Source organism: Panthera uncia, assembly GCF_023721935.1.
Source record: "Panthera uncia isolate 11264 chromosome A1 unlocalized genomic scaffold, Puncia_PCG_1.0 HiC_scaffold_16, whole genome shotgun sequence".
In the NCBI taxonomy this organism is placed as follows: Eukaryota; Metazoa; Chordata; class Mammalia; order Carnivora; family Felidae; genus Panthera; species Panthera uncia.
The window spans coordinates 23,757,804-23,770,698 of NW_026057576.1; the positions used below are offsets into that span (position 1 = coordinate 23,757,804).

At 34.0% G+C, this 12,895-nt stretch overlaps 1 protein-coding gene across 8 annotated transcripts in view; it reads left to right on the plus strand.

The window, feature by feature from the left end:
- The window catches only part of ZC3H13 (zinc finger CCCH-type containing 13), a 96,437-nt gene that overhangs the window by 23,810 nt on the left and 59,732 nt on the right, over window positions 1-12,895 (plus strand). For all 8 annotated transcript variants that reach the window (XM_049646956.1, XM_049646961.1, XM_049646964.1 and 5 more), the window contains 3 exons: window positions 3,011-3,119; window positions 11,855-11,994; window positions 12,595-12,755. In XM_049646956.1, coding sequence (XP_049502913.1) covers window positions 3,011-3,119; window positions 11,855-11,994; window positions 12,595-12,755 — 410 coding nt within the window. The remainder of the gene's footprint in view (window positions 1-3,010; window positions 3,120-11,854; window positions 11,995-12,594; window positions 12,756-12,895) is intronic.

Sequence of the window (12,895 nt, forward strand, 5' to 3'; positions counted from 1 at the left end):
ATTTAAAGGGCTGATGGGTGACAGATGTTTAGATTTATTTTCCCATGATCTAGAGGTCGGAACTGATTCCAATCAGAAATTCTGGAGAGGTGTAAGAGAGTTGTGATCAGTATAAGAAAGAATTTTTTGATACTTAAGAGCTGTCTGAAAATGGGGACTAAGGGGCATAACAGTGAAGAGAGATCAGTGGTGACCTAGGGAGTAAATATTTTTCCTTATATTCATCTACTAAGACTTCCATAGGTATATGATATTTAAGAGATTTCCTACATAGGGCAAGAGAAGGTTGGATTATGTTATTTACAGAGACTCCTAACATTTTATGACTTTAGTTGCTAATCAAATTATTGTAATAATTGGTTTTCAACTTTTTTTTAGCCTCAGAGCTTTTTTTAAATCAAATTCTTGGCAATGCCTCTTTACTATCTAAAATTAAAATTCATGGGGTGTCTGGGTGGCTCATTTAAGCATGCGACTTTGGCTTAGGTCCTGATCTTGTGGTTTGTGAGTTCGAACCCCGCATCAGGGCTCAGCTGACAGCTCAGAGCCAGGAACCTGCTTCGGATTCTGTCTCCCTCTCTCTCTGCCTCTCCCCTGCTCACACTCTGTCTCTGTCTCTCAAAAATGAAAAACCTTAAAATTTAAAAAGATATTAAAAAATAAAATTCATAATGAATATTACCTATCCATACATATGATGTTTATGGAATAAATGTGAATGTACTGTAAACTAAAAATAAAATGAAAATAATTTAAAGTAAAAGCCTGCAATCATTTATTGCATTTCTGAAATGTAAGAAATTTTTAATACCAGCTTTTCTAAGTGAGGCATAGATTTGTTTGACAGCAAAACCTAATTTTAATTGACATGAAGCTAATTATAGTCTTTATACAATTGGCGATTTCATGTTTTGCTACAAAAATATTAGTATGTTTGAGCACAGGTTGCTGCTGTAGACCCTGTTGGTGTTGTTACTTAGCATACTTTGAAGTCCAAAAAAAATTCTGAATTCTTAAAATATCTCATCCCAAGTGTACTGGCTGAAATGCTTTAGTTCATTAACAAGTATTTCAACATGTACATGTTCTGGGATGACTAATTTAGAATAAATAATAATCAAACGGCTGCACATCTTTTTAAAAAATGTTTTTAATATTTATTTTTGAGAGGAGGGGAGGAGGGGCAGAGAGAGAGAGGGAGAGAGAGGATCCAGAGTGGGTTCTGTGCTGATAGCAGAGACCCTGATGCTGGGCTCTAACTCCGAACCGTGAGATCATGACCTGAGCCAAAGTCATGAGATCTTGACCTGATGCCTAACCGACTGAGCCGCCCAGCCCTCCCCACCCCCAGCTGCACATCTAATTAATATGTTTGCATTTAAAAGAAATAAGGTGACAAGCTACTCTGTCGTATTAAAAAAACAATAGCAATTCAAAAATTACATAATTTATTTATATAGGGTGAATATTGGAAATATTTATGTTATTAATGATATTTATTGAGATGATTGCATTTTTAGTTCTAAATCTGTTAAAAATACTTTGCTACACACTTGCAGGTTATTTTATTTTGCAGTATCAACTACTACTTCTCTGAAATCCTTTTCAACTAAATTAGTAGTTGGGTATTACATGCTACTTTAAGTAGAAAACTATATTTTTCAATAATTTGGAGACAACTTCCTATAAAATTTTTTTGATATAAATTGTACTGATGTAAGATTATAGTAAGTTTAATCCATAGAACACTGAAAAGTTACATGGGATATAGAATAGTTCCTCATTGATAATCCATGGAATATATTTTAAGAATAAAAATAATTGTGTCCCTTTTTTTCCTTTTGTCTTATATATAAATAGGAGTTAGTCTATCCTTCCTTCCTTCCTTCCTTCCTTCCCTCCCCTCCCCTCCCTTCATACCTTCCTCCCTCCTAGTATTTTTCTATGGCTGGTTCCACTCTTGTAGAACCTTTTCTAATATTTTTGTCAGTCTTTATTTTCATACCATATGTGTCATTTAGCAAGTGATACACCATGACTTTGTACCTAAATATGTAAAATTTAGGGCAATTATAATATATACTAGATTTTTTTAAAAAAAGATTTCAGAGAGAAATTAATTTGTGTTGTAAGCAGCGCCATTTTATGTTTGGTAATGCCCAGAAAGAACTTTCAGCAATTAATGTCCTTGAGTTTTAGTTTCTTACATAGTCAGGATTTAGAGTGTTAATAAAAGTGAGACGCTGTGGTAGGAAGGTTAACAATTCTACAACACTGGTTATTTTCTTACCACGTAGTAAAATGTTGTTTGGAGTCTTTATCTTATATAGTTATTTAATTAAATTTTACAAGCTGAAACCGCCCTGTTCTGTTTGTAGGATACTGTTACACGTGGAATAAAATGTAAATTTTTATGTTTTTAACTATAGTATAAGGACTAATTTTCTAACCATTTTAGCCACCATTTTGATTTCATCAAAATAGGGGAACATCTTTTTAAAAAAGCATTTGTAAAATTACCAAATGAGTTTGGATTTAATCTTTAAGTGTGCAGGAAAATGCTGTTACATTAAGTGTATGGTAAGTTTTAGATCAGTATTTCTGAGTCTACTGTGAAAAATGTAGCCATTTTTAGTCATTTTTAGTCATTTTTTAGTATAGTCACTTAAAAATCCTTTTGTTTCTTTTTATCCATTTTAAACTGTCTTTTCCCCCTAGAAACTTAGAAGTAGAAACTTGGTATGTTTTAGACTATCCAGTGCTTAGTAAATATTTGCATTGTATATTTTAAAATCTTATTCCTTACTTTTACCAAGTTGCTGTTTGATAAAATACAGTGTTTTCATGATGGTGCTACACTAGAACTTGTCGCTTCTACTTAGTGGATAAGTGATTATTTGCTAGATTCTTTAATGAAACAAAGATGAAGCTAGAAATATTCTGTATTATAGTAACTATCTCGTAATGTTTAAAAAATATGGTAATCTGTATGTATATATATACTTTTTAGAAAGAATCTTCGAGAGGGAGACATAGGGAAAAGGAAGACATTAAAATCACTAAGGAGAGAACTCCCGAAAGTGAAGAAGAAAATGTAGAATGGGAAACTAATAGAGATGGTGAGTGCAAGAATCTTTGCTTATATAGTCAAGCTATTGATTATTCACTTTGTAGACTTTTTGGGTTTCAAAACACTTTTCAACTGTTATCTCCTCCTTTCAGAATCATCTTACTGCCGTTAATACAGAAAATAGCATGTGGTAGCGGAACAAAGTCAGAGAAGGCTATTCACACTGCATTTTTCAACTTCCCCATCCTCCCCCCCCCCCCCCCCCCAGGACTTCATTGGGCAGCATCACAGTCCTTTGAAATTCTATTACTTTTCTAAGTGTTTTTAGGCCCTTAAAAAATTAAGGGTTAATTAAAAAAAAATTAAGTTAAAAAATTAAGTTAAAAAATTAAGTCTAAATTTTTTTTTAGTGTTTATTTTTGAGAGCACAAGCAGGGGAGGGACGGCGAGGCGGGGACAGAGGATCCGAAGCAGACTCTGTGCTGACAGCAGCGAGTCCCATGTGGGACTTTAACTCACGAGCCGTGAGAGTGTGACCTCAGCCGAAGTCAGACACTCAACCGAGCCCCGCTAGTGCCCCTAAATTTTGTTTGTATTACATAAAATATTAAAATAAGATTTTTAAATCTTAAAGATCTGGGAAAATTATTTCCAAGAAATTGTAGACTTTCACCTTTCAGAAGAAATCCAATTCACATACTAATTGAGACCAGGGATTTGTTCATGAGTAATAGCAAAATCATCTTTGCATCATTTAACAAGTTAGCATTTGTTTTTCATACCATGAATGTTCTTTTTCACTTTTATGACCTCTGAAGGTGAGCAGTAGAGCCTCACACTACCAAATAGAGAAAGGAAAGTCACATTTATTGAATGCTTTGGGTGTGCTGGGCATTTCAGTATCATTTATGTAATTACCTCATTAATTCAGTAGCTTTGTTACTCTGCTTACACATGACAAAACTAAAGAATGTAAGAATTTAAGCAAGTTCCTTAGCAGTAAACTGAAAACTTAGACTAAGAGTTAAAAAAATTATAGTTTGTAGGCCAGCCACCTGTGTTTGCAAATAAAGTTTTATTGGAACACAACCAGTCCTGTTTGGTTACATATTTCCTGTGGCTGCTTTTGACCTACCGTGGATGAGTCGAGTACTTACGAGAGCCAGCAGTCTGTAAGCCTAAAATATTTACTATTACATTGAAGAACAATCTCTAAAGAGATCTATTCTGAGACTTCAAAAGTATGCTAAATGCCTCTCCTGTAATTTGAACATCAGTATTTTTTTAGGAAATCCATTCCACTTCTGGACGGTGTTGTCTACTTAAAACTTACTCCTAAGAGCAGATAGGGAATTTCCTTATGATTAGTTTATTGGGATTTCATAAGTTAATGTAATACCTCTTACAAAATAGTAGTAGAAGCAGCTATAATGTCTCATTGTAGGTGACTAAATAGTTCATATATTGAAATAAAATACTATAAATCTTGACTGTTTGAGGTTGGATAGCGAACTTTGCCTAACTATGAAGGGATTAGCTAAACACACTCGGCATTCTTTTCATTTTAATTACTTTCGGATAAGAAATATTCTGAAATATACTAGATACCCCTTAATCTTTAAAAATAAAAATTTCTCTATTCCCATTTAAAAGCCTAAGATGAGTTTTCTCCTTGTCTTCATAGTAGCTATTTCAGACTCTCTCCTCAGATCTCCCCATGGACCCTTCATGTCTCCTGTCTGCTCTTTACTACACAGAGATGATGCAACTCACCATCTAGTAACTCCCTCAACTTCCTGCTACCACACTTACAAGCTGGTCTTCTTTTCCCCACCTGAACTTTATTCTTTCTCTTTTGTTCTTTGTAAGAAGCCTCCCTCTTGCTATATAAGGTTATCTACTCCTGTGTCCTGAATCTGATTTCCTCCCCCTTCTGCAATCTTGTTCATTTGTTATACATTCTCTTTTACATCTTTAACATCCATCTGGACACAATTTCTCTTCTCCCCACATGACTTTTACCCATCACCCGGCTTATCCCCACTTTACAACTAAATTTGTGAAGTAACTCTGTGCCTTACTGTCTCTACTTTTTTCACCTCATACTTGCTCAGTTTTCTGACCCATGTCTTCAGTAAAATGGCTTTTCAAGGTCACTGATGACCTCCTGTTTGCTAAGTAAATAGAGACATATTGTCTCTCTCTCTCTTTTTTTTTTAATTGTTTATTTATATTTGAGAGAGACAGAGCGTGAACAGGAGAGTGACAGAGAGAGAGTGAGACACAGAATCCAAATCAGGCTCCAGGCTCCCAGCTGTCAGCAGACAGCCATATACAGGGTTACAACCCATGAACTGTGAGATCATGACCTGAGCCAAACTGTGACTGAGCTACCAAGGCACCCTGATACTTGTCTCTATTCTGTAATCTTTCTGCAGCATTCGAGAGCCTTTTTGAAACACTTTGTCCTTGGATTTCATCTATCACTCTTCAGTTTTTCTGTCTTCCTTTGAAGCCCTCCAGTCTTGAACGGAGGCTCCTTGTGTTTTATCTATCCCTTAAATGTTGATTCCCAAGGTTTTGCTCTAGGCTATCATCTTTAAAAAAACTAAAGTGATTTTACTATACAAAAATCATTTAAAAGGTGAGTAGATGCCTTTTATAATAGTTGTACATATAAAATCTACACATGGCTATTACAGTTTTCTCTTGATTTGAACTCACAGGTTTTGATATTTTGTCTCTATGGATTAAAACATGTTTGGAAGAATATTGAAGCATGGATATAGTCATCTCAATCCCCAGATAATGACACTGAACCAATTTAATAGACTTTCTACGTTTTAAATCTAACACGAATAGCAGTTTTAGCTAGACTCAGAAGAAATTGCTTTGTATTAGTATTTCTCAAACTTTTTGGTCTCATGACGCTTTTCACTTTTTTTAAGGATCCCAAACAGCTTTTGACTTAGTGGGTTATTTGTTTTAATTCTTGCCATATTAGAAATTGAATCTGAGAAATTTTTTAAATACTTATTTATGAATTTATTGAACAGTGAAAATAATAAGCCCAGCATATACTTTTATAGAAAATAGATTGGTTTTGGAAACTAAAAATAAAATCACAAGGAGGGGGCAGTGTTTTACATGTTTTTGGAAATCTTTTTAACATCTGGCTTAGTTGAAGACATCTAGATTTTTATGTCTGGTTCCACATTCAATCTGTTAATGGTATTGCGTATCATGTGACTTTTGGAAAACCCCGCTGTATACCCAGGAGAGAATAGTAGACCAGCCACCCAAGTGATGTAGTATTGTAGAAATATTTTTCATCTTCTGAAACTCCAAGAATTGTTTTGGAGATCCCGAGGAGTCCTCAGACCCCTCTTTGAGAACCGCTTGTTTCTAGAAGTGGCTTCTGCTTTCAGTTGTTTTCCCTTTGCCTAGCCACCTCTTCTCAATTTTAATTTTTCCTTCCAGATGAAGTCATCCTTTCAGGGCGTCATTAGTATCTGTGTGTTAATGAATCCAGTATCTGGAGCTCTCAGTTGAGGCATCTGTCAACTGGATCTCTCTATCTGAGTTCCCTAAGACTACCACTTTCTACTGGGTCCCCCAAAGCCTGGGAGTTATTATTTGATATTTCTTCCCCTCACCCTAGATGTTTACAGAGTTCTGACATTTCTGCCTATCTTTCAGAACCACCTATTTTTCTAAATGACTACTAATATTTTAGTTAAGATATTTGTTTACTGTGTACAAATATATTTTACCACAATAGCCTCCTAACCTCATGCCTTGAAGTTATTAATCTTGTCTTCTAATTCATTCTCCACTTGAAAGCCAGAATAATCTTAAAAGAATTTTTTTAACTGAAGTGTAGTATACATTCAGAAGAGTGCATGATTCATGTGTGCAACTCACTGAATTTTCACAGACAGAACAAACTTGTATAATCTGTACCCAAGTCAATAAATAGAAAATTAATAGGATCCCATAAACCCCTTTGTGCTCCCTTTCCAGTCACTCACTCCCAACCCTCACCTCCCAGAGATAACTACTACCCTGATTTCTACCACCATTGATTAGTTTTGTCTGTTTTTGAGCTCTGTATAAATGGAATATATAGCAGTACTCTTTTTATGTTTAGCTTCCTTTGCTTACAATATATTTGAGATTAACCGTATTATTTATTGCACATAGTTGTAGTTTATTAATTATTATAGCTGTATAGGATTTCATTGTATGAATATGTCATAATTTATCCATTCTAATGGTGCTAAACATTTGAATAATTTCTAATTTTGAACAGTTATGAGTAGGGTGCTGTTACTGTTCTTAATCATATCTTTTGCTAAACTTGTACCCATGTCTCTTCATCTTATGCCTGGAAATTGGATTGCTAGATCATGGAGTTTGCATATGTTCATCTTTGGTAGATAATGTCAAATTAAAAATGATTATTTTTCATATGGTACTTTTTATCTTTTTCATCTTAGCCATTCTGGAGGTGTGTGGTATCTTAATTGTGGTTCTAGTGTGCATTTCCCTAATGACTAATAAAGTTGACAAGTTGTTCACGTTTATTGACCACTGTACAATCTATTTTGTAAACTGTGTGTTCCAGACTTGCCTATTGTATTGCATTACCTGTTTTCTTAATTGTTTAGAATTCTCTATATACTTTGGATATAAGATCTTTTATCAGATATACGTATTGTGAATATCTTCTTCCACTCTCTGAGTTCCAGAATGCTCTTTTGAAAGAATAAATGTCTTCATTCCTCTGCATAAAATTTGGATTTCCCGGGGTGCCTGGCTGGCTCAGTTGGTTAAGCGTCCGACTTAGGCTTGGGTCATGATCTCATGGTACATGAGTTTGAGCCCTGCATTGGGCTCTGTGCTGACAGCTCAGAGCCTGGAGCCTGCTTTGGATTCCTTGTCTCCCTCTCTCTCTCTGCCCCTCCCCCTCTCATGCTCTGTCTCTCAAAAATAAGCAAACATTTAAAAAAAAAAAAAAGCAAATAAAATTTGGATTTCCCATTGCCTTCAGGAACCAAGTACAAATTCTTACTGTACAGAACTTTTCATTATCTGGTTGCTGCCTGTATTTCCAACTCCTTACCCCCAAGTCTGTTTTTTATTTGGTTCCTTAAACTTCATCTTATTTGTTTACCATACTGACTAGTGCAGTAACATAAAAAGGGAAAGTGTCATTGCAGTAGAAGAGGAAATAAATGAACGTATTTGGTAATCTTATAGGTGGGTACATTCTCCTGAAGTAAGGCATAAAACCCAGAAGCCTTATTTGAGTACATAAAGATTTAAATTTTCTGTGTAACTAAACTACAGTTTAATAATTAAGAAGTAGATCACCAAAAGGACATATTTACCATGTATAACATGTATAAGCACATGGCATAAGTACTATATAAACATATAATGAGCTCCACAAATAAAAGGAAAATACAGTCCAGTTGATAAATGGGCAAAAAAAATTAAATAGGTAATTCATAGAGGAAATAGAAATGGTCAGTTGGTACTCAGGCTCACTACAGAAGGAAGTCAAGGAAAATAAAAAGGTAGCATTTATTTATCTGTCATCAAATTGACAGAAATGAAAAATATAAACGTTAGAAATGGGAGTTTCCGTTGGTAAAAGCTGTTTTGAGGTGTAGTTTGGTAATATTAAAAATAAAGTTACACTTATCTTTGATCCAGCAACTCTGTAGCTTACGAAATCTGTTCTAGGGGCACCTGGATGCCTCAGTCGGTTAAGCATCTGACTCTTGATTTTGGCTTGGGTCATGATCTCACCGTTCAAGTACCCCATCGGGCTCTGTGCGCTGATAGCATTGGGTGTGCTTGGGATTCTCTCCCTCTCTCACTGTCCCTCACCTGCTCACCATTCTTTCACTAGCTTACTCTCTCTCAAAATAAATAAACATTAAAAAAAAAATCTGCCCTAAAGAAATACTTTGCACTTGTGAACCAAGGAAGGTGTCAGAATGTCCATTGAAGTCTTGTTTATAGAGCAAAATATTAAAAACAATGTGTATCAGAAGGAAACTGGTTCACTAAATTACAATGTGTTCATATTATGAAATGCTTTTCAGATGTTAAAATGGTTCCTCTTTGTATGATGTGGAAAGGTATCTCTATAGGGCATTGTGTGTAGTTTTAGTCCCATTATTTTAAAGAGCATAAATATAAAGGTTTATTTTTATGCATACAACACTAAACTAGTAACATTGTTATCACTAGAGTAAGGTAGCAGTGGGAGGAGTGTAATGGAATTTCTCCATTTACCCTGTGTACTTAAGAATTAACACTTTTAATAGTGAGAATGTATGTATTAAAGACAGAAGCAAATACTCAGCCGTAAAGTCTTTAATCCATATATGTATACCTTGTATATTTCTATGAGTATTTACATAAAACAGATTACTAGAAGTAAAATTGTTTTATTAAAGGGTATTAATGTTCTTAAGGCTTTTACCCACATTGCCTAATTACTTTCCAAGATAGATGTCCCAGTGTCCTAGTTTGCATTGTTAACCTTCAAAGAGTGAACATACCTTTTATCTATACCTTTGCTAATACCTAATACTATAATTAGAAAAAAGTACCTCTTTAATACATGAAAAAGGCATATTTAGGTACCATTTGCATTTCCTTCTTTTTGTGAATTGCCTGTTCATGTCCTTGCATTCTCCTTTCAATCAGTAAGAACTCTGTATGTATGAGGAATGTCAACCTTATGTATTGTATTTTTGTATTATATATTTTTAAAAATAGCTGCCTTGTAAAATATGCCATTCTAATTGTATTTAATATATTTCTAATGACTTAGACTAATCATCTATCTATATGAATCAGTTTTTATTAGGCAGTTATAATGATAACCTCAAGGTATGAGACACATTTTCTAAATTTATTAAATGGTTTCAGACTTCTTTTTTTTTGTCAGGTTGCATCATGTCTGTTTTGTATTTCATCTCCTTATAGGCTAGGAAGACATCTTCCTTTTGTTTATAATAGCTATGCATCAAATAAGAATAAATTGTATCTGAGTAAAGACTAGAGAGCTTTTCCTCTGAGCAAAATATATTATAGTACATTGACTCTGACATATATTTTAACTGTTCAGGCTTACCCCTTTGGTAGGATAGCTGGGGATTGAAGGACTGAAAGCCAACTTTTCATTTCTTACCTGTGTTCTATATTGGTGACATTTCCAGGTAGTAGTTTTTAGAGGGGTGCAGGGTATTACTGATAATACCATTAAAAACACTATAAATCATTCTTCACAATTAATTACTCTTCCCTTTGTTTTATACATACTTAGTATTTAACTATGGAATTTTATCTGCTAGCAATTTAAGAATACTGTCAAACTGAATCTTTGAACCCTATTATTCATTGATACAAAGTGTCTCAGAGTACAAAACAGTATACAGATAGCCATTATTTATTTAATTAAATTCAGTATTTCCAATCATTTTATCTAGTAAATATAGTTCTTAAATATAGTAAATTATATCTAGTAAATATAGTCCTTAAATATTTAGTAATTGCTTTCTGACTGAAAAATGTGATTTAGTCTATTTTATATATTTACTGAAAAATTGTCATCATCTTCCAATATAAGATGAGCAATCAATTTAGTTACACAGAGGATATGTAGTTACCCCCTCTGTTCCCAAGCAAATAAATGGATAGTTGGAATTATAATGTATTTGATCTGTACCCGACAGTGATGTTCATTTTCTTGTGTTTTCGACAGTCAAATAGGACTATTTATCGTCGTCGTTTTTTAGTTCTTCATTTTATTTCTTTACCCCAGGTTAAGGAATGGTGATCTTCAGTGCTAAAAGTTAGAAAAGTTAGAAAAGGCACCTCAGTTTGTTATCAGTGTAGCCCAACATTGTCATGTGTTAGGATAAGAGTCACTGAAATTCCTTCCTCTAGGCTCTTTGGCATTTATATATAACAAATGAGGGTGAGAGGCTGGGTGACAGTGCCAGTAGCCCCTGAAAACTTCTGCATGTTGCGAAGGAATAGCTCTGCACATCATTCTTTCTTTTTCTTTCCTTTTTTTTTTTTTTTTTTTCCTTAACAAGTCTTTATATTTTTTCCACTGGAAAAAATGAATGGAAATAGAGACATCGTACCACATCTGTTGAGGAGATGGACAGTTCTGATCTAAGGAACTATCACAAATTGCTTATAATGGAAAAGTTACAGATCTTTCGGATGTTAGCTCATGTACACATTAGTGTTAAAATTACCAAACTTTACTTTTAGATACAAATCAGTTGTGTCACTAATAAAAAGGAAATATGGAAGCAATGTAGGACACCTAATGCTACCTTCATTTAATACTGATGAATCTTTAAGAAAGTCAAGGACATAATGAAATCATATATACAGCCTGAAATACTGAAGGCTTTGGTATTTTTAATACTTAGAATTTACATGTGACTTTTTTAACGGTAAAATTGTGAAATCCCATCTCCTAACCAAAAACCCAACTGCCAGACAACCCAAAATCACTTTAAGAAAACCCAAGTGTCTTAAAAATGTTTGGCGTTTCATAAAGAAATCAGCCATACTGATTTTAACCCTTTATAGAAACAGTATATATTTTTTATCTTTGAGAAGTATGTTATTCTAATGAAAGACCACCATTTTAATTTGCATAAAAAATTAGTTGAAAAAATTTCTCTAATTTTTGGTGTAATTTTGATAGTTTCTGACAAGTAATGGAATTTTATCTTAAAGATTCTGACAATGGAGATATTAATTATGATTATGTTCATGAGTTGTCGTTGGAAATGAAGCGTCAGAAGATACAGAGGGAATTAATGAAGCTCGAACAAGAAAACATGGACAAAAGAGAAGAAATTATTATTAAAAAGGAGGTATGCTATTGAAATACATGTTAGCAATTAATATCAACATGGGTATTGATCAGAGAACTCATTAGCCATTTGTTGTGTCTTAAATTGTATCAGGATGTTGATAAGTTGATCATGTTACTGTAAATCAACTACATGTTAATATTCACATTACTCTATTAGATAAATAGGAAATATTTTTGCTTTTGGACAGGTGAAAAAACTAAGGTTGTGCTGCATAGATTCACCGGCTAATGTAAATGGGATTTGAATCTATGTATGTCTGTTTCTTAGGCCTAAGCTATGTCTAGAATACTTGTTTATTTTTTAAAGACTAGGGGTACAATTTATTGGAATGTAATTTGTGATTTTTCTGAGGAGATTTTGAAATTGTATAATTTTGGTTTGCTTTGTTAATAATAGTGTTATGTTAGGGCAGGTAATTGTAATTAGCATATTGGTTAAAAGCACATGTTTAGAAGTCAGACTAACACTTGGTGGCTATAACAGCACTTAATATTTCATTTGACTTTTGGTATGATTTAGAAACACCTGCTTTGTTATCTGATTATAACACCCATGATTGAAGGAGTTTCTGATTGATCTACTGAATTCTTTTAAAAGGTTTCACCAGAAGTGATTCGATCAAAATTATCTCCATCTCCTTCTCTAAGAAAGTCAAGCAAATCTCCAAAGCGAAAGTCAAGCCCTAAATCGTCATCTTCAGCAAGCAAGAAAGACAGGAAGGCAACTGCAGTATCCTCACCCTTGTTGGACCAGCAGAGGTCAGTAGGGTGGTAAATAACGCCAGAATGAAATAGCTTTTTCTGAAGTGATACCCGAAATCTGAAGTGATACTCAGAAGAATTAGTAGATTACAGAAGAATCCTTGTAATACATTCAGTATTTAATGTAAGTTTTTTTC